At 40.9% G+C, this 22,536-nt stretch overlaps 1 protein-coding gene across 7 annotated transcripts; it reads left to right on the forward strand.

The window, feature by feature from the left end:
* Window positions 1–317: 317 nt before the first annotated feature.
* Window positions 318–21,553, forward strand: slc12a7b (solute carrier family 12 member 7b). Of its 7 annotated transcripts, none has more exons than XM_085938742.1 (26): window positions 318–649; window positions 10,322–10,416; window positions 10,654–10,785; window positions 10,907–11,053; window positions 12,380–12,434; window positions 12,518–12,648; window positions 12,724–12,965; window positions 13,097–13,308; window positions 13,460–13,627; window positions 13,727–13,825; window positions 14,039–14,096; window positions 14,452–14,626; window positions 14,703–14,821; window positions 15,017–15,115; window positions 15,370–15,489; window positions 15,576–15,680; window positions 15,983–16,151; window positions 16,216–16,411; window positions 16,489–16,658; window positions 16,733–16,864; window positions 16,936–17,043; window positions 17,221–17,337; window positions 17,801–17,973; window positions 18,359–18,373; window positions 19,221–19,354; window positions 19,679–21,553. In XM_085938742.1, the coding sequence occupies exons 1-26, from the start codon at window positions 442–444 to the stop codon at window positions 19,768–19,770; spliced, it is 3,471 nt and encodes a 1,156-aa protein (XP_085794868.1). In that variant the 5' UTR covers window positions 318–441; the 3' UTR covers window positions 19,771–21,553. The 7 variants fall into 7 exon arrangements, with proteins under 7 accessions (XP_085794868.1, XP_085794869.1, XP_085794871.1 ...); XM_085938744.1 differs by lacking the exon at window positions 318–649 and adding an exon at window positions 4,790–5,228; XM_085938743.1 differs by lacking the exon at window positions 18,359–18,373.
* The last annotated feature ends 983 nt before the right edge of the window (window positions 21,554–22,536 follow it).

Raw genomic sequence — 22,536 nt, forward strand, 5'->3', positions numbered from 1 at the left:
GAATGATGCATCCGATTTTTATAGCGCTCTTTGGAAATTGCTTTAAAAGTGCAGCGTATTTATGTAAACAAACTATTTGCCTTTTTAATTACCTACAAATTTCAGAGACTAAATCTAAAGATCAATATCAATCAAAATACCACAAAAGCTGCCTTTGTGAGCATCAAATTTGGCCAACCAAATAAAAAGACCAGTTAGTGCGCGTGTGACGTCACGGCAAAACGGACGCACTTTGGGTAGTGGGCGGATGACTGACAGCTACCCGGCGCTGTTGTCCAATGAGGGGATTCGGGGGGGCGTGTACGTACGCACTGTAATCAAACCCTCCGATCAACTTGTGGTGATCGTGCATGTTGTTAACTGCTCTTACCATTTGCGTGCCTTTCTCACCTCTATCGGGGGTGCAAAACAAGGCGACAAACAAAAGTGCAGTGCAGCGGCATGGGTGACAGGTTCGTTGTCGTCCCAGTTGACGGGGGAGGAGATGCAGCCGAGCATTCGGGCTCGGTTGTGGCCCAAGCGACACGGATCACCGGTGGTGATGGCGGGGAGGAGGAACCCGAAGTGGAGGAGGACCCGGTGTTCGAACCGCAGGATCCCAACGTCGCTGTGCCCATTTTGAAGTACAACAGGGAACCCAACAAATACGGTGAGTCAGCCGGGCTGTCAGTTCAGTGTCCCACTTCTTATCTCTTCTAACCACTCAAGGATTAGTCGTGCGCTTTTCACTCAGACGTTGTTTATCTTTTTGTATTGTGGGATGAAAAGTGTTAGGAGGGACGTCGGAGCTTGAGCAGAGTTGCTTAGAATATTCTCATAATATTCGGAACTTTTTTTTTTTTAAGTATGAAATGATTGCAAAGAACTTATTACATTTCTTGTTTGCCATGTGATTGCATCACAAAACAAAACAGAAAGAAAATCACACATAAAGAATCACACTGTCAGCTGATATCTCATGACATTGGACATTTTTATTTATATTTAAAAGCTGCAGAGCTCCAGTTGTATAATGTTAGTGAAGTATTTTCAATGTTCACACCATTCAATATTGTAATCATGCCATGTGTTGAGACACATTTAAGAGAAACAAGATTGAATCAATAAGATTCATTAATTAAAAGTGCGTGAGAAAAGAAAGAAAGAGCGTGTCTAACAAGTGTTGTTAATAGGATGCAGTGGTTTTGAGGAAATTAAAACGGTTTATAAAAGGGCACTATTGACGAAAGAATATCGGCAATTTAAGTGATGAGCTATTTGAGCCGTTTAGACGACCCGGAATTGATTTCTCCTGCTTTTCTCTCTTGTGGATAAATAAGTTGTGATGATTAAGAATGTCTCTCAATTGAAATTAATCAATCTGAAAATCTGAAAAATACAATATGTATAATATTTTTCTGTACATTTTGGGACATAATTTAAGTTGATAAAGTTTTCATGAGAGCTCAGAATAGTGATAATGAAGAAAAAGTTAATGCACAGTTTTCAACCAGAACACAGTATATGTCAGAACATGTGTACATTTCCTGTTACCATTGAAGCACATTGTGTTCTAACTTCCCTATATCCAGCTATAAGACTGGAACTGACAGACGTTTACGATGTCAAATTTTAAATAGCCGGGCGAAAATGTCACTTCATTTGTGGCGTTGACACATCAAGTTTTGATATTCTAAATTCAGTTCATGACCACTGCGAATCGCGGACCATTAATGTCCATCGTTGCCTCAAGTACGCATTAAGTGTTCTGTATGCAGACGATCCCCGAGCAAAGATATTGGAGTCCTCGGGGAAGAATAATTAATCCAAGGGACGATTGTGTTATCTGATCAAACTAGTTAATCTTGGGATATGCAAGTTATGGAACGATGCAATTAAAGCATGCGTGTGTATTCCTTTTTTAAAAAGGCATGCACCTTGGGTGTCATGTGCTGACCTCTAGTTTATTTGGAGCCGAGCAGTCAGCGCAGCAACTGGGCCCTGGCATCCACTTTATCTGCTTCCCGCTCTTGTGCGGCCTAATTTTTCTTATCCTGCTTTTACTTTGAACATTTATGACCATCAAACCATTTTCATTGGTTTTTTAAAGACTATAAAATGTCAAATAAACAAAATAATTGGTCAATAAACAAAAATCGGGGTGAAATATATTGAATACACAAATGAAATTGTATCTGTTTATTTGATTAATCGATGGAATAATTGATAGTATAATCGTTTCTAAAAATATTCGATAGTGACAGCTCAAAGACATTTTAAGACAGTTTAATGTTTGAAAATTGATTCATGTGGCCATTGTGAAAATGGATGGTCAGTGTACTTTGTTCGTTTGACGTAGTATAAGAATGGTAATTAGATCAGAATGCTGCTAATCAGTGTAAACATTTGGCAGCGGCCAAAGTTGTAATAGATCCTCACACACAATAATTCTTCTGGATCACGATCTTATTATAGTCCCACCAAACCAGACGGAGAGAGAGGGTATGAAAATAAGGTCTAAATATACTGTCCCGTTATAACCGCAAACGTGATTAATGCCTTGAGGCTTTGTACAGTTTGCAGCATGTTGAAGTAGAAATTCAAAATAGGAGCAGTAAGAGTTCCCAGGCCATTTTGTCAGTAGGTATCAGATGTCAGAAATGTGTAGAGTCGCGTCTCATGTTCTGCTTGTGTCTGGATGAAGAGGCTAGAGGTAAGTCTGGAACTGCTCAAATGGGTGTGGTGAAGTCAGATCACCATCAGCTGGGATACGTTCCAGCTCAAGTACGACACTGAAAAGGGTTTTCGCTGAGTTGTTAAATCATTTGTGTAAATATACATATAATTTACCATGGCTAAACACTCGTAAGTAAACAGGTATGTGTGTTGGTTGTTTTTGCTAGAAGAGAACTGGCAGTTGTCTATTTGGCTTGTTATGCTTGTATACAAGCTCCTTTTTCATTAGCCATTCGGGTTTTTTTTTCTAACTAAACTAAAAGGCTCAGTCAACTTTTCCCAGTCTGGGATTTGGAAACTCTGACGGAGAGAAGTGTCTCGTGTTATTCCATGTAAAGTTTGTCAGGGCTGGACGATCTTTAGATCCTCCAAGTTTAAGTATGGTGTACAGATATATCATGTGCTCTATATGCTTAGTAGGTTTCCTGTTAGGCTAGTCAAGCCACAAATCATTTTGTTTATATAGTCGTGTCATGGTGAGACTGCAAGTTGCAGTATTTCCACGAGTGTTCACAAGAGGGCAACAAAGTATCATGCTAGCTAAACGGCATGGTGCGTGAGATAATCACAGCAGAAGCTCAAGAGTGAATCCACATTGGAATTTAAATTTCAACTAGCATGATAAATGATTTTAGGGTTAGGATGGTGTCAGACCCAAGTACATCGCAATAATATTTATAAAATCTCCTTCTCTTGGGCAAAGATTGGGTTAGGGTTAGGGTTAGGGTTCATTTGAGCTAAAACCTTTGCATTCATTTAAGAGATACCATCTTAACCTTTCTATACGAAATAAATATTCCAGACACGATGACACAAATATAGAAGATGACCGACCGGCTGATACACAAAAGTACACGACTGCTATGTTGTAACCTCACTTCTAAATATAGATTTTGTTCCCCCTGGCCTTGCCGTAATGTCTACCGGAGGTAGTCTGAGTGTCTGGCCACTTAGACAGTTACAGCACGACTTATATGAGGTAAGTGCTGTCCAGAGATGAAACAGATATTGCATTTTTCTCTATCATCATGGAAATTAGCGATACGATGCATTTGAATACATTTGCAAAACAATTTCCAGATGCCCTGTCCATACAGATGTTGAAGTCCTTTGTGAGCCTGTTTGTGCCTTTCGTAAATCTCTGCCTGTTGATTTATGGTTTAAGTCTTAAAAGCTTTGTAATGTGCTGAAATGCCATCTACTTCACTGAAAAGGAAGACCGAGTAGGAAGCAAGACTGAAGAGTAAGCAATTTTTCATCAGTCGGAACAAACATGTCGGATAGTCTAATCCTCGGTCTTCAGTCATTTCGAACAAAGAGTGGGATTAGCTGGAAATGTATCACTTCCAGTCTGCTAATTTCGTTCCCTCGTTTTTGTAGCTCCCACCCTTCTGTTGGCTTCATCGATCTAATAAGTCATCATCCTCAGGGAGCAAGGAGGAAAAGGGCGTTGCTTGTTCCTGATGTCCAACTTCAGCCAAAAGCAAAAAATCAATATTTCCATTCTTTTACATGACATACCTTAAACTGTTTTGTATCACACAAAGCTTTCTGGTTACTTGATGGGAAACCCGAGATCAAAAATATCTCACTCTGTACCCTTAAGCAAATAACATGCTGTGTGATTGTCAGCTGATGACTTTTAGTCTGAGCATACCAAGCAAAACGCCCAAATACAGATGAAATGGAGAAATTACAGGTGGAATCAACATTTGACCTCCACACAAAAATGTGTGCGTTTTGGCACAAATGTAGTCTGAGGGCTTCTTCATTGGAATCGGTCTAGGAAATGGATAGATGCATTAACTGCTAGCCATGATCATTAGAACCACATTTTCTAAATGTACCCAATCCGCCTATTTAATCCATGTGGAGTCAAATAACACTGCATAGGAAGTGAGGAAACATTATCCTCAATGTGTGTCCGTCCTTGTGAAGGAAATGTCCCTCTGTGGAACACTCTGGACTTTCTTCTCTGTGAACAAAAGCTGACATTACTGGCCATTGCCCTCAGGCACTGGAAAAAAAAAAATCACAGACATGCTCCCATACACACATGCGTTTCATGTTTTTTTTTTTTTTTGCTTATGTGTGTTTAGGTACAGCCCCCTATAGGGGCGGGGTCAATCCTGGTCTTCCTTATTTGGATAACGGGGTTGTGGATTTCACGGTACGGAGCAGTCTCCTAGTGATAGGCACAAAACCTTTGAAGAAACCTTAGTGTAGTCAAGCTGAGGGAATCTGGGGGAAAAAAAAAACATTGAAAGAAAAAAAAAAGGTAGAAGTGAAAACAGCTGGACGGTTGAAGGGAGTGGACCAGTGAAACGCAGAGACGGAGAGACGGAGATAAGGCTGTGGCAACAGGGAGACATTGAGAGGAAGCACATGGTGTAAAATGCCGACTAGTTTCACTGTGGTCCCCGTCAAGGACAACTCGGAAAAGGCAAAGGAGAGGATTGAAGAGGAAGATGGCAATGACAACAATGAGTTGGAAGAGAATCAGGACACTGCAGGTGAGAGCAGATCTTTTCTTTGTGCATCTTTTGGAATGCAGGATGGGTAGAAATGAGGTAAAGGAGTCAAATTTCTCCTTGACATCAGATCCAGGTTTGAACCTTCACTCAGGATAAGAAATTAATCCATGTTGTGTCAACAACTTGTTATCAAAACCTTTACTTAGTGTCTTGTCTAGTCACATTCCAAACCTTCAGAGTGAAAACAAAAGATTCACATCAACATTTCCAAATCTAGCACTCAAATTAGGCACAGATCGAGTTAGAACGGAGCTAAAGTACTGCGTAAGATTTTGTCAAGGCAAGCTGGGTAAATCAGAAGCCCACAATTACGACTTCCCTGCTGTTTGGGATTTTTACAGACTCTAGGTTAGAGCTCAGTATTTTCTTGTGACCATACAGAGTAGAGATATCGTAACATCCAAGGGAGGGTCTGAAATCACATTGTTGCCTCTCGAGAATTTGTGAAGGGTGGAATGTGTTTTTTTTTAATAGCTGTTTCTGCTATTGATTATCCTGCTGGCTGGCTTCCCGTTGGCCGAGTAGGGGGAGGTGAGACACCACCCTCATGATGCATGGACAGTTCTTCCAGTCGTACTTCTTCCCCCTTTGTCATTGTTCCACTTTAGGGACATTGTACCCATTGATCTACTTGAAAATTACATTCCCCAGAAGGGTAAAGGTGAGAGACCGTGGGAGAGTTTGACATATGGTGGATTGTAAATGAAGTCATTCAAAAGTACATTTCAGTTGGCCCTTAAAAATCAGTTGGAAAATAAAATCCAGAGATGTGGTCTTGTTTGTTTCACTCATTCAGACCACTCTTGCCAAAGTTCCTCTGTCACTGGACCATCTGCTTTTGAAACAAGTTTCCTGTTTATTGCTTAACCAAATCTGGTTCTGTTTAACACTGGACAATGCAAATTTCAGTCTTAACAAAGAACACATTACATTAGCTTAAACCTGGTCATGTACAGTGTAATGCTGTGCAAACGTTTTTTTCTGGTAAAGACTGGGAAAGTCCCTTTTCCATTTACGTGGAATTCTGTTCCAGCATAATGTGACTTAGAAGATGAGATCTCTTACAGGCATGACAGAATTCCATTGGCTGAGGAAGAACATCAACTAATGACGTTGTATGCCGTAGGTTTTGTAAACAACACATTCATATAGGATTCATGGCCTCAACAATGAAAATGAAAACTATTTTCCCGTCTTTCAAAAAGGCACATCATTAGTTTTAGTATGTACATGACTTGTCACGAGCAGCATTAAATTAAAAAAAATCCAAAAGTCAGACTGTTCAGCTCTTTCTGCCTGCTACTTCCTGTTTCCATCTCACATCTCTCTTCCTCCCTACCGGCGCCCTTCTGTCAATATGGTCATGTGTGATAAGACCGGCACAGACTGTTTAGAGCTTTTTATTATTTGTTTTACTTTCTCCTTTCATTTCTCTGTCTACTGATGTTTACGTCTTTACATTTCTGCCAGTGTTCTGCTACCGTAGTCATATGTACAATCCACTGAACCTAAAAACCCCCAAGAGACACCGCCACCAGTAAACTGCGGCGAGTGTTACGTAACCGACTGTTGTTTGCTTTCGGGTTTAAGGGCCGAGGATATCATTGAGTGGAACGTACAAACACATGCGTTGCACTCACACACACTGAAATTGCAGCCATATGACATGAAACCATGTGGAGCTTGATACGATTAAATCCTTCGTACTGAGTGATTTGATAGCCCCTTTCTCAAAGCTAAAGCCATCGAATAATTCCTTCAGCAGATGTTCACTGCTCACATACACTGATGAGGATGAAGACATTTTGTGAATTCTTTTAACGCCGACTTAATCGTCCATTGTTGTCTATGTTAACGCATCATATCGAAAGCTGCGTTCGTGTACAGTAGAAGGCCTCGGAGTCATGGCTCAGTTTCTCACCTTGAAAAGAAGCCAATGTGCCCCAGCATGGAGTGACACACTCAACCTGACTGCCAGAAGATTGAACATTTGTGGAGCCAGGACTTGCTCTGCGCTGTAGCCCCGGTGTGGCTTGTGTGTTTTATAAAAAGTTCAGGATTAGCCTAATCTGGTTAAGTGATTTGAGTCCACTTCACATGCTCTTAGACAGACAGATTAATGAGCAGCTCAAACAAAAGTAGGGTCATAGAGCAGAGATGCGACTTCCTGGAGTAGCCTACCTGAAGTCTCTTCAGCCATAAATCATAACAGTGCTCATCAGTTTGGCTAGTGACCGTTCCGAAAGAACTACCTTGCGCTCTAGTTTGTTGACGTTTTTCGTTTCATAATGCTATTGCGTTAATGTCCTGCAAAGTAGCTCATAAATGTTTCCGGCATCATCATCGAGTAATGATCGTGGTTGATGAATCTAGTATTGAAGCAATCGATGATGTTTAGGTAGCCCTCGGTTGAATTCATTCGTCCCTCCATCCCTTCCTGTCCTGACACTTTTGCTTTTCATAATCCTTCCGCTTCCCTCACTTTCTTTGCTCCTCCCATTCACTTTGTGCGCTCATACACTTAATGTGAGTCGAAGGGATCAGAAGCTCAGGGTGATTGGGGCAAAACACGTGGGCCGCGCATGCCCGCTTTCGACGGGAGGGTAACGGGCGCTTTGTGAGCCATGGCTGTCGCTGACATCGTCATCACAGGCCACTTTTCACACACACACACACACACACGCACATACCCAGTCACAGAAATAGCTGATCCTCACATTATCCACACAGCACAGGCAGCATTCCTGACTTCTGCACTTCACAAACAATATCGCTATACTTTGGACCCCCTCTTACTGGAGTTCCGCAGGGACCACTGATAGGACCCCCTCCTCTCGTGAACCTTTTTAAACCCTGCTCCTCAAAATGGAGCAGAGGGGAGGCTCTCGTCGGAGGGGTGAGTTGAAGAATTTTTCAATTATGCTGCAATTTGGATTTATTTTGCGCTATTATAGTTTACGAGGGATATGTTGATTGGCTTTTGGTTTCATTGATTCTGCTTTAGATTATTGTCAACACCAAAATATATTTGAAATGTTAAGAGGTATCAAATGATGAAACAATAATAATAACAAATAAAATATTGAGTAATGCTGCTGACAAACCATGCAAGGCTTAATAGACAATGCCTAAAAAGTTGTTTGTGTTCTTCTTGAGCTTTTATTCTTCGATTTAAGCTATTCACCTGTAAACTGTTACTTAAAGCTTCTCCACTAACGTTACACAAAATCTTTGTTAGAATCTCAATGTTAGGAATCTTTTATTGATGATCTAAAACATTTTTTACTTAGAGACCACACAATGCTATTATTTTGTAAACACTCCTATGATGCTGACACCAAGGTTGAGTCTAACTCCTCCTTTTAGCTTGATTCTATTGGAAGTGTTGTTGTTTTTTTGATAGTTGACAACATCTGGGAGTTGTGATGTCTCCAGTATGCTGACTATTTCGTCACTCGCCTATGTTTGTAGAGTGCGCCTTGAGTTAACTCTGGAAACGTTAGGCAGCTTAGGCATCATCACTGTGCACGGCTTAGCCGATATAAATAGGATGCCTGGTCATTTATTACCACAGTGACTAGAGAAGCCAACCTAACCATTCGCTGATCTTCAATGTTCTCGCTCACTGATGACGAAATCAGTAAGCATTGAGCTACTGGATTCTTCTTCTTGGCCCGAGCTATGCCTGTTATAATCATAAATGTTTCAATGTCATCATGTGATTGAAAAAAAACAACAACAGAAAACGGATCAAATCAGTTTGCAAGGCTTGCCAGGTCACCTGGACTGCTTGCTGCATGGCTTCTCATAGTGCAGTGTGTTTGCAAGTTCCCGATGCTATGAAAGTACCCTGAATGCACCACGTTGCTTTTTCAGCAAGCCTCTGACGTCATTGTTTTTCAATCACTCCCCTGATTATTGTAAACCTCAAAACGACAACAAAAATCACCCATTTTAACTGTTGTTAATTTTTAATTTTTTAATGTTGTATGGCATTAACTGTGGTATTTGGGCTCCATTGACAGCATTTGTTGATGCTAGCCTGTTTGCTGAGCTCCTATTGCAGTTGTTAGTGCAGCACAAGGTCACTGGAATAGTTAATGACAGGGAAGTGGAAACATGTTGATACTTTTTTGATATGCTAAGCAAAAAAAAAAAAAAAAAAACGTGAAATGATTCTTGTGTCATATTACAAATGTGCCACTAAATCATTTGAGAGCTGCAAGATATTGATTTTTTAAAAATGTTGCATTGTACAATGCTGCAAAGGGCCGCCGGGTGCAAGGACATAGTGACTTTCGCTGTGATTACACCAGACTAAGCCATGGTGCAAGCCTCTTATTCAGCGTGCATCTGCATCAAAGAGTAAAAGATACCCATTAAATCCTTGCTGTCAGACTTTTGGAGGTGGCTCATCTGTTTGAAACTGCATATGGTAATGTTAGCTGATACAGTTATAACTTGTCAGGTTTAAGTCTTTTTTTGTGTGTGATTATCTTGTAAAAATGACTCGTAATATTTTATTTTATCCATCCAACATCCATTTTATTTACCGTTTGGGTGTAGTTTCCAAGCATACATTTACAATATATTTAAAAGTACTAATTATAGAAAAGAATACAGAATGCATATTTTTTGCTTGCATTTTATTGTATTCAAAGCAATAATAAGGCAAAAACAATTTCAGCTATACAGCGGGTGGTTAAGAAGCTTCGCCATTTAAAATGTTCGTGGTCAGTTTGGATGACATATTACGTTCCTAATGTGGGTAATTGTTTGAGTGCCAATAGTCCCATCATCCTCTTGAATAATGTTGCACTTTGTTTTTCATCTTTGTGGTTACATCCACTTTACTCATTTCATTTTTACTTCCCCATCAAATGTGTTTTATCAAAGTGCTGGATTATAGATGATCATTTTTTTATATGTAAATTTGCTCTTTTAAGAGATAATTATGCTGCGTGATGGCAATGGGAAGCTTGTTATGAGTAACTCTAGCTAGCAAATGAATCTCTTTACTCTTTGCAACACATGGAGCCCCCTAAAGACAAAACCGTTTTGCGTTCCTGCAGGTGACGGCGTCCCAAAGGAAAATAGTCCCTTCATCAACAACACAGACAATGACAAAAGCAACAGTTATGATGGCACCAACATGGCACTTTTTGAGGTAAGCGAAATTTTAACAATTCATTTTTTTTCTATTAATGCGCTTCTTTACCTGGAGATGTTTATCCAGCCGAGGCTCTGCCAAGTACGTACTTTGCTCCGCCATTTGGCTAACCTTGCTATTTGCTGATCACTGGACTTTGTATCGACTTAATGAAAAGACGTAACCTTCACGTCATGAAACCTACATGGGAAGTGTTTTCTGCATGTTAAATCCCCTTTTTTTTTCCGATTACAGGAGGAGATGGACAGCAACCCGATGGTGTCATCACTTCTCGATAAACTTGCCAACTACACAAATCTCACCCAGGGAGCACAGGAACACGAGGAGGCCGATGACGATGAGGGCTCCAAAAAGAAAGCTGTCAAGGTAAATAGAGATGATTATTGGCTATATTATAAAAGGACTGACCTTTTTTCAAATATTTTCCTCTCACACCTGGTTTCAAGGTTGTATGAATTGTCTGACCATATTTTCTCTCTCTCTTTAGAGTCCTCAAATGGGAACCTTCATGGGCGTCTATCTCCCCTGCCTCCAGAACATTCTTGGGGTGATCCTTTTCCTTCGCCTTACCTGGATTGTCGGCACGGCCGGCATTTTAGAATCTTTGGCTATTGTTGGCTTGTGCTGTTCATGTGTGAGTATTCAACCAAAATTGTTTCACCTGCAATGTTGGTGCATGACAATTGTTTGTCCGAACTCACTTTTGTTTTCAATGCTTTTGTTTTTTGTACACCAAAGTGAAAACGATTTCGAAAATATTTGACAGGCAGTGTAAAGGCTTCAAAAATAAACTCACAATATGGTCTCACTCTTAACATGAGTATTTTGGAGTAGTCACATGCATGATTATATAAATTCACGAGTGTGTGTTGATGTCTGTCCGTGTGCTGTAATGAAGGACCAACCTTTATGCTCTCCCGCGCTTAACGCATAATCCCTCCATCTGCAAAGTGTCAGAAATACTGCGATGCGCACTCTCACACACTTGCTGATATTTCCCAATCCCTCTGCGGACAATGGATTACTTTCAGATTAATCAGGGGAAAGTACATGCAGAAACCTCGGGTCCGATCTCAGCCAAATGCTTTTTGTTTTCTTATTTATTTATTTATTTATTTATTGAGGTATTTATTGTTTTATTTATTTCTTTATTGTTTTATTTTATCTTATTTATTCTTTTTATTTATTTGAATAGGGAAAATGCACATTAACGAACATCGGTATAAAAACGCCGGATTTTAGCTACAAAACTAATTTTCGTATCAGATTATACAGTACATAATGTGAGACTCGGCTCGGATTATTTTTATCGAACTTCTTACTACGTTTCTTCGAGGTATTTTAAGTATTCCTGGTAGAGTGCAGGTCCAAGTTGGATAGCTGCTTTGGATTTAAGAGGAAGTGAACGGTAAAATTATCAACTAATTGGCTTTACTCCAGCTTGTCTGACGTTTTAAACCGGATGCTCGACGAAGAGCCGGAGGTTTATTGTGGTCACAGAGCGTCACGCCTTCCATCTTGTCGGCTCTCCTTGCTCTCTTTCTCCACTTTTTGTTTCCCTTGATCACGTGTTCATCTCTATTATGAAGTAAATTTGACCTCCATGTGTCTGGTATCCTCCCTCTTATTAAGAATGGCTGATGAAAATTTAACTACACAATTTCACAGAAACGCTTATCTCCATGACCAATCCAAGAGATTTAGAGCATAAGCCTTTAAGATGTATTTTAACAGACTAAATGATGGCTTAACCCACCCAAAGACTCAATTTTTTGTTTTTTGTATATATAATGAAGCCAGCATTGACAGTTATTATTATTATTTTTTACACGTGTTGCAAATGACCGCAGTTCAGTCATGGCCAAACAAAGTAGCAATAAATGTTGATCTTTTAAACAGATTGCAAGAATTGCACCATTTATAATTGATTTGAGGTTTTGTTCCTGTCTTCTCCTTACAGACGATGCTGACAGCCATATCCATGAGTGCAATTGCTACGAATGGCGTTGTGCCAGGTATGATGCTAACTCATTTATTAATAATCAGGAGTTTAAGATGATTTCCAACTTCTCCCCCCCCCCCCCCCCCCCCCACACAGCGGGAGGCTCCTACTATATGATTTCCAGGTCACTCGGCCCTGAATTTGGTGGAGCTGTAGGTCTCTGTTTCTACCTGGGTACAACTTTTGCGGGCTCCATGTACATCCTGGGTACTATTGAGATTCTATTGGTGAGGAAAGCACGCCCTGCATCCAATGTCATCAACAATTTTTTCATTTGGAACATGTCTCCTCTTCCCATTCAGACCTACATTGTGCCTAAGGCGGCCATCTTTGTGGCAGAAAAGAAGGAGGATGAAGGTGAAGCCCTTCTGAATAATATGCGCGTCTACGGTACGTGCTGCCTTACACTGATGTCCGTGGTTGTCTTCGTGGGAGTCAAATATGTCAACAAACTCGCCCTGGTCTTCCTGGCTTGCGTCATACTCTCCATCCTTGCCATCTACGCCGGAGTCATTAAGACTATCTTCGAGCCACCCGACTTCCCGTGAGTCAAATGCAGATATCTGTGAGACATATTTATTAAATGAGTTTCATTCATGATGAGTACAGTTAAAAAAACAACAACATAAAATGTCAGAAATGTACGTTTATCTATTGACAATCTCCTGCTCTTAGTGTTTGCATGTTGGGAAACCGCACCCTGCAGAACCATAACTTTGACAAGTGTCTTAAAATGGACATGGTGGGTAATTTGACTACAACCACCCAGCTACGGAAGCTCTTCTGTGACGGACCTGAATTCAATGCTACCTGCAATGAGTATTTCCTCAACAACAACGTGACCCAGATTCAAGGAATCCCTGGACTTATTAGTGGAGTTATTTCAGGTTTGAACAAAAACAAACACATTAATTAATTCATTCACGACCATTGACGGCTATAGATGCCAAAGATCCATTTTAACTGGGCTGGCAACGAAAGAGTAGAAATACTAGAGAAGCCAATGTTTGTGAAATTCTGTATCTCTGACCATTTCAGAAAATATGTGGTCGGAATATGGCCCGCTGGGTATGTTGGTTGAAAACAAGAAGTTGTCTTCTGTCGGAGGAAGTGATCCCACTCAGGACATCTATCTTCCCTATGTGGTCAATGATATTGCCTCCTTCTTTACTCTGCTTGTTGGGATCTACTTCCCTTCTGTCACTGGTGAGAGTGTTTTTTTTTTTGTTTTTTGTTTTAAAATAAGCGAAGTTCAGAATTGGGATTTGTGTTCTTACAACAATGTTTGGTTTTGTGACCCTTCAGGTATCATGGCCGGTTCCAATCGATCAGGTGATTTGCGGGATGCCCAAAGGTCCATCCCAGTTGGAACCATCCTGGCTATATTCACCACCTCTATCATATGTATCCTTTTATTTGTAACTCTGAGCACTTGGAAACACAGTCACATGGTCATTTCATGGAAGCATTACATCACCAAGTATAATTTGTTTAAATACCACTGGACTCTGGAACAGTTGTGTGTTTTGTGGTGGGACACATTCAGATTGAAAATCAATGAGGGCCTTTCAACATTGCTTTAGACTAAAATGATTTTTCCTTAAAGATTTGCATCAGATTTCACCTGCGTGGTGCTATTTGGTGCTTGCATCGAGGGTGTTTTACTTCGAGACAAGTAAGTCTCGAACACACACATTGCAACATTCGGCACATATTTTTAAAAATCTACTGATTAGAGTCATTTATTTGACTTGCGTGTTCTGCATTTTGTCATTCTTTAAGTTCAGTACACAGTCTCTGTTTTTCTTGAGACGTGGAGCTTTTTATTCATGAGGTTTCAATCCAGGGTTCAAAATGAGGTCACGAGGCATAATTGCAAAAAGAGGTGCAATGTTGGCATTCACAGCTTTTCTCTAAACTAATGTTGTTAAAAAAAGTGGAGTAAAGTTCAAATTGTCAACTGGTATTTGGAATACTGCCAGCAAGCCATTCCTACACATTCTGCAGCTGGCTCCATATTTTTCCCACAGGTTCGGTGACTCTGTTAAAGGCAACCTTGTTATCGGCACGCTGTCATGGCCTTCACCTTGGGTCATTGTGATTGGCTCCTTCTTCTCCTGCTGCGGCGCGGGACTTCAAAGTCTGACCGGCGCCCCCCGCCTACTGCAAGCCATCGCACGGGACGGCATAGTACCTTTTTTACAGGCAAGACACGGACGACTCCATATACGGTCAAAGCAGATAATGCTTCCGCCTTGACAACTTCCTCTGTGCCCTTTAGGTTTTTGGTCACGGAAAGGCCAATGGAGAACCGACTTGGGCTCTCCTACTGACCGGTGGGATCTGTGAGATTGGAATTCTCATCGCCTCGTTAGACGCCGTGGCTCCGATACTCTCCATGTGGGTATCTCTTTGCCAAATAGATCATAAAATGTCAATGATTTAATTAATCAGTATTTATTAATACAAATTAATCAGTATTTTTTATATTTATATTATATTTATTCTATCTTATATTTATATTCATTTTATTTATTTCATTTATATTATATTTTATAATTGTCTTTATTTTTTTAATAATCTTTTATTTGACAGGTTTTTCCTTATGTGCTACCTGTTTGTCAACTTGGCCTGCGCAGTTCAGACTTTACTGCGGACACCAAACTGGAGACCACGCTTCAAATATTACCACTGGTAAGTTCAACTATGTTCCATTCATTCACATTCATCTCCATTAAGATTAATTCCACAGCAAAGCTTGCAGAAAATTCCATCCAACGCCTTTGAATCTCATCACTTAACTCCAGTTTTAAGCCTCTCAGCTGTCCATTCCAAATTGTTCCCTCACTTAATGAGGCAAAAGCATGACACCGTTCTATAAATAGATGGATTTTGTAATTAGTAGATGAGAGTTGTTAATTTTTTTTCTTCTTCTTCTTCTTCTACAGGGCTCTGTCTTTTCTGGGAATGAGCTTGTGTTTGGCTCTCATGTTCATTTCATCCTGGTATTATGCCATTGTTGCCATGGTCATCGCTGGCTGCATCTACAAATACATTGAATACAGAGGGTGGGAATGATTTCATATGTACCAAAGTGCTCTGTAAAACCAAAATCAAACTTGAATCGTATTCCATTATTTGTGTGCTTTATTAGGGCAGAGAAGGAATGGGGCGACGGAATCCGCGGCGTTTCACTCAATGCGGCCCGTTTCGCCCTCATTCGTCTCGAGGAAGCTCCCCCACACACTAAGAACTGGAGGTACGGGCTTAGTTAGCGTGTCACACTGTGGCGTCTGATTCTTTGGTAGACCGCCGTAAACCAAATCCAGACAAGAATAGACCCAGAATGGATTTCAGTAATGTGATTCTTCAATATCTAATTGAATAGACTGATTTGATTAACCTTCATACAGACCTGTGCCGGCGTGCAGGCTAAAATCATTCCATAGCAAATTCTGAACTTGGATGAAACGAGATTGTTGATGATAAATCGATCGGGTGTGTCCAATTCATTTAGCCCGGCTTGTTTATGATTTTTTTTTTTTTAATATGTAAATCCAGGCCTCAGTGTTTGGTGCTGCTAAATTTGGACTCGGACCAAGCGGTCAAGCATCCTCGCCTGCTCACGTTCACCTCTCAGCTGAAGGCTGGGAAAGGACTAACCATAGTGGGAAATGTATTGGAAGGAACTTTTCTCACCAAAGACACTGAAGCAAAGAAGGCCGAGCAGGTATGAGAGAATAACACGATGCATAGATAGTGTGCTTAAATCTTTTCACTGCATTTCTCTCCAGAACATAAAATCATCCATGACAGCCGAGAGGACCAAGGGCTTCTGCCATGTTGTCGTTTCTTCCAACCTCAGAGACGGCGTCTCTCATCTCATTCAGTCAGCCGGGCTGGGAGGCATGAAGCACAACACGGTCTTAATGGCTTGGCCGGGAACCTGGAAGCAGTCCAATGACACGCAGTCGTGGAAGAACTTCATAGGTGAAGAACCAGACAATCAAAAAAAAAATCCGTTTACATGAGTATCGCATTGTCAGAAGTTCACTCTCATTCCACAGAGACGATACGGGAGACCACATCTGCCCACCAGGCCTTGCTCGTAGCTAAAAACGTGGACAGCTTCCCCACCAACCAAGAGCGCTTGGGTGAGGGAACCATTGATGTGTGGTGGGTGGTCCACGACGGAGGCCTGTTGATGCTGCTGCCTTTCCTTCTACGACAGCACAAGGTCGGCCAATGATTCCGCTAGCATAATTGCCAAATGCTAGTGGGACATGTGTTTCTACTTTTACTCTCCCTCAGGTGTGGAGAAAGTGCAAGATGCGTATTTTCACCGTAGCCCAAATGGATGACAACAGCATACAGATGAAGAAAGATCTCCAGACGTTCCTTTACCACCTGCGCTTGAACGCGGAAGTTGAAGTGGTGGAAATGGTAAGGCTTGTGGAAAGTTCATTTAACCCTAACGGCTGCCATTGTGACTGATGTTGATCTTTTGCGTGCAGCATGATAATGACATCTCAGCCTTCACCTATGAGAAGACGCTGGTCATGGAGCAGAGGTCTCAGATGCTGAAACAGATGCAGCTATCCAAGACTGAAAGAGAACGAGAGGTACCGACCTCACTGTTGACTGTTTATTAAAAGCTCTCTGACTGAGAATTATTTGGGAGGTTTTCAACATCCAAGTCGAAAAACCAAAACTAAGCTCTCCATCATGGCGATCCACTCATTGACGGTTGGTCCCATTTGCTTTTTACCCGCAATCACCTTTCGGCCGCCACAATTCAGATTCAGAGTATCACTGACGAATCACGTAACTCAATCCGGAGGAAGAACCCAGATGCCGCCGAGGGCGCAAGCCTCAGCCGGCAGTCCTCTCCCACGGAGGACACGCAGGAGGATGAGGTAGTTCTTGTCACTGTCCCTTACGATCGATGGTGGCCATGGCTTCACAAAGTGTAACGGCAAACATTTAGTATTTAGTTTCCAGATTCCATCATCAGCCATGCATGTTCTAAACTTAACGCAAGAGCTGTGTGATGCTTTGTGAATCCCAAGCCGTCACGCACCGAGAATGCCGCCCCAAGTCCTCCATTCAAATGATCCCAGCCCCATTTTTCTCCTACACCCACCTGGAAATAAGTTGGAAAAATATTGGTGATTGTGGCCTGTTATTTCGTCTTTTAGATTGTATGGTGGTCTGTAATGTGGTTTCCTTTTTCTACTTTTTCTACCCTGTCGTTCTTCTCCTTTGTTTTTCTCAATATCATTTTGTGTTTCTCGGTGTCCCCATCACGGCGTTCTTTCAACTTTTGATTATTCTTTCTGTCTTTCCGACTCTACCGTCTCTCATCTCTGTCTACTCCAGGCTCAGCTGATCCACGATAGAAACACGGCCTCCCACTCGATGAACGACAAGTCCGAAACGCTCCCTGATCGGGTCCACATGACCTGGACCAAGGACAAACTTTTCACCGAGCGTAACCGCAACCGCGAGTGCAACTCCAACCTGGCCATGCGAGACCTCTTCAACATGAAGCCGTAAGTTCGATACTACTTTTTTTTTTTTACATACCAGTACGGTTACTCGATAATCTATCCACCGATACTAAGTCCCGATACCACTAGTACTTTCAAATTTCCCCAGAAAACAATGACATGCATGGCATGAGGATTCAGGCTGCATTGGTGAGCCCGCGCATGTTTTCGGTCTTAGCGCACGTCTCGCCCCCCCCCCCCCACTGCGTGCACACTAATGCGGACTAACTCGATGAAGTCATCACACTACTCGTTGGGTGTCAGACGATTGGCCGTGCGTCAAGGCGATCCATGTGGGACAGTTAGAAGCTTGTGTGGCTAGCAGTAGCGCTGAATTTAGATGCATCTAAAGGCTGTCTCTGTTCTGTCCCATTTTTTCTCCTTCTAGAGAGTGGGGGACCTTGTAAGTTGCTTTCTATTAGCCATATTTGTGTGTGTGTGTGTGTGTGTGTGTGTGTGTGTGTGTGTGTGTGTGTGTGTGTGTGTGTGTGTGTGTGTGTGTGTGTGTGTGTGTGTGTGTGTGTGTGTGACACTTTCAGTGTATGTGGGTTTGTATCCCTTAACTAACTTGCAGATAGCAAAATGATGCTTTCCATCCAATGCAACGATGAGTTTATTTTTTGAAGATGTGACTAAATATGCTAAATTATTTTTTGGGATTTATAATGCCCAGGTCTAAACTGTACGATTACTCCTGACAATGAGGTGTTTTTTTTTCATGACATTGGAAAGCAGAATTTTGTTAATACGTGTCAACAATTTCATGTCATTTGGTTTAAAAGTGTTTGCTTGCATTATTCCGCATAAGATAAGTTTGGATTTCAAATTTCAACAACTTTTGCTTGTTTGTTTGCGGCCGACTTTCACTGACATACAATTGAGGCTTAAAGGTTTTTGGCAGCCATCATATTTATTGACTTGACAGAGAGTCGTAATAAAAAAATATATGAATCTATTTATTTTTGTTATGATATGACGAGTCATTATTTGGCCCATTTTCAGAACTCTTCATTTTTAAGGGGTTCCTCAATTTAAGTGAAAACTAATGAAACCCCAAATAAAAGTTGCAGTTAAAACAAATGACCACAATTGTGCTTGATGGTGATCACTTTTATGTCTCATACTGTGAAGCTTTTGTGTGTCTTCTCTGATTCTGTTTTTTTTTTTTTTTAAATCAATTTAAACAATGTGAAGCACTGGGTAAAGTCCTGTTCTGTATAAATGAAACGTACTTACTCTTGTTAAACTAGGAACCAGACCAACGTCCGCCGCATGCACACAGCCATCAAACTGAATGAGGTGGTGGTCAACAAGTCGCAGGGAGCCCACCTGGTTCTCCTCAACATGCCCGGACCACCCAAGAACCGAGGAGGAGACGAAAACTGTATCCTTTATTTACATCGTTTTATCATCTGGTGGAATCGCTGATAACTCACTTATTCGCTGTTTTGTGCCATGTCGAATCGACAAATGTTGCTCTGGCGCCATCTGGTGGCATCTATAAGCACTTGCAAACCTCTTTAGGTAGATGTCAGTCACTTGCAGACAGAATTGATGTCTTTCGAAAGAGGTTTGGAGATGCCTAAATAGATGCCACCAGGTGGCGCCAAAGCAACAATTTGGTATCACATTACAAATTCTTTCACCATTGTTGTTTGATTTATTGCATTATCTAAGACCAAACATTCCTTCACTTATTCTCTCCCAGATATGGAATTCCTCGAGGTTTTACTTGAGGGTCTGAACCGAGTCCTGCTTGTCCGAGGCGGTGGGCGGGAAGTTATAACTATTTACTCTTAGAGAGAGTGGGTAGGAAAAAAAAAAAAACCTCCCACCCCATTTTGTATATTATGGGCCGCCCCGCCTTGGATATAAATCACCAGGCGTTTATTTTCAAAAGGAGGACGCTTAATCGGGTTAAGATGGAATGGCGGAATCACTAGGGATGGATGGCTAGTCAGCAGGTCCTTGGGAACGGAGGAGATGTTTTGTGGGCTCATGAGCGAGCGAGCGCAGTGCGCAAAAAAAAAAAAATAGAGCATAGACACTTTATCTTTTTCACTCAACTCATGACGAGGTCATTTTATTTTTTTTTCACCTTCTTTCCCTTGTTGTTGTCATGTCGTCAACACTCACTGTGATGTTGATCCTTGGAGTCACTTTTACTCCGAGAGGCACAAGAGAATTTTTGTGTGCTTGGTGAAATGAAGCCTCGTGCTGCAGCTCTGTGATTGGTGACCCCCGCCCGCCCTTTGCTGACTTTTGTAAGCTATACATACGCAAACAAACTCAGTTAGAGCTTCTATTCCTTTATTGGATGATGTCATCATTGGCTTTGACTGCATTTCAAAAGTAAACCAAAAGCACAAATTGCATCGTACACTGACAAACTTTTTGCACTAACTGTAATCTTTCAAGTTTGCGTTGTGGCTAGCTCACATCAAATCTACACTATTTACGGCTCGTGTAATATTTTTTGGGTGCAATTAAATTGTTAGTTAAATAATGAAATGAAATTAATTCAAGCTTTGAGCACTAGACCGAATTAACATTGTTTCGCTCAATAGACGTAAGAGCAAGTGCCAAATGTAATTTGAAAAGAAACTGTGGAAGTCTTAATGTTTCGCCCGCCCCCCCCGTCAAAAAAATCAACAATTTACTCAAAAAAATGCTACTCAGCTCTCAAAACAAAAGAAAAATGCTCCCGTGTCATTTATCCCTCCGCAGTTTCTATCAATTAGCAGTATTTTTTTTTTTAATGAAAGTAATAAAAGTTGTACTTTCCTGCAGATGTCGGCTTGAAAATGTTCAACTTTGTCCAGTGATCATTATCACATCTTTGTATGTTTTATTGTGTTTTGTTCGGTTGTTATCGTATTGGTCTAGCCGTAGTTTTTTTCTTACGTGAACTGAACTTCTGTTACTTTGTGTGTCTGTTGATTTTTATCAAAGGTGGCAGGAAGAGGAAGTGTGTGTAAATGACGACAGCTCCATTTTGCAGTACGGCTTTTAGTTGTTTTTTTTATAACCCACCAGAAAGGCAACCTTCACTTTTGAAGTAAACAGGGTACATGGTGATGTTTTTGACATTGTTACAGTCTTTCTTTGTCCTGATTAACCTCAAAAACCATTTCTAGTTTTGGAAAATTAAAAATCACTTTATCAATGTTTATTTTTGTTTTTAATTCCATGACTGAGATCAGTGGCACTCACATGTGATCATATCACTTACCTTGATGGTGCAAAAGTTCAACGGGGTGGCAAAGTTGCATTTCACAAGCCAGATGGAACTGGGAGGCGACTGGAGAATGTTATCTACCTCAAAGGTGTCAAGAAGGCTTGAAGAGAAAAAGAAAATATGTGGAAACACATTGCAGTTTTACTAAGGAGGAAAAAAACAGCTGTGTGAGGCGAGTGGCAGAATTGTGTGTATATGTGTGTTCTGAGAAGTGATGTTTTTCTGCTGTCGTCCTGCCGCGCCGGCCGGAACAGGAACTCACTTTGTGGCAGCACACGTAGAAACGGTAGCCCTGTAAATTATATTTGTGCCTCTCTGAGTAACTATTAAAAGTGCTGAAATAAATCTGTCAAGTTGTCTGTGGTCTTATTCTGCATGAGGTGCAATGAAATAGAACGAACACAACTTGTTTGAAAAGCATTAAAAAAAAAAACTATGAACAACAGAATTGGCACATGGGGAAGTAAGGTGCAGGGAGTGAAACATTGATCTATAAATAAGTGTATTGGAACAGTCAATGTTCCTTGCTGTTTTTCATTCATCCACTAGAGAGCAGCATTGTGTACCAGTAGTTTTGCTTTTGTGTCAAATTGCTAAATTGTTTAAAATTGGAAAACTTAAACGCACATAGAAGCTTGATCATGCATTGTTGTTTGTCAATTTTGTCTTTTCACTAATGAATCACAAGTGAATCATTGGGCAGGTGTCTGGCACAGCCAATTTCTCAGGTGTGTGCAGAAATAGCTATAAATAAAGACTTTCAACTCTTTTACTGAAAATAGATTCATAGGTAGGCTTGATGGATAGATAGATGTAAGTCCTTCCGCTTTATAATTTGCGTTTTTCAAATGGTTTATTTGATCAGGAAGTTTAAGGGTTAAAACAGAAGCGGGCGGTGTAAAGTGTCAAGTACGCATAAACGGGAACTCAAAAGGACGGGTTCAAAAAGTAAAAGAAAAAATAATCCTACTTCCGCAATTATTCCAGGTAATATCAATTCAGATAGATTACGATGTCTAAGGTGTTTTAACAAGTATTTTATTCTTCATGTTGCGTTGTTTTGCAAAATCATATTTGATACTCAAGCAGCTGGGGGAAAATACATTAAAAGCTGTATGCTGACTAAACAAGAACAAAATTAACTATATAATAAAATAATATAAACTTTTTGGAGGTAATGTGTGTGAAAGAGCTGCATTAAATTTGAGTGAGAGGAGCGAGCAGAAACTCTGCTTCAATTCTGCAAAATTCCTTGGATTTTTATTCTGAAAGGTCAGTACCAACAAATCGGTAAAGTAAAGCATACTTGACGAGCATTTCAAAGCCGC

This window comes from Syngnathus leptorhynchus, chromosome 19 (genome assembly GCF_054491065.1).
Source record: "Syngnathus leptorhynchus isolate UIUO chromosome 19, UIUO_Slep, whole genome shotgun sequence".
In the NCBI taxonomy this organism is placed as follows: Eukaryota; Metazoa; Chordata; class Actinopteri; order Syngnathiformes; family Syngnathidae; genus Syngnathus; species Syngnathus leptorhynchus.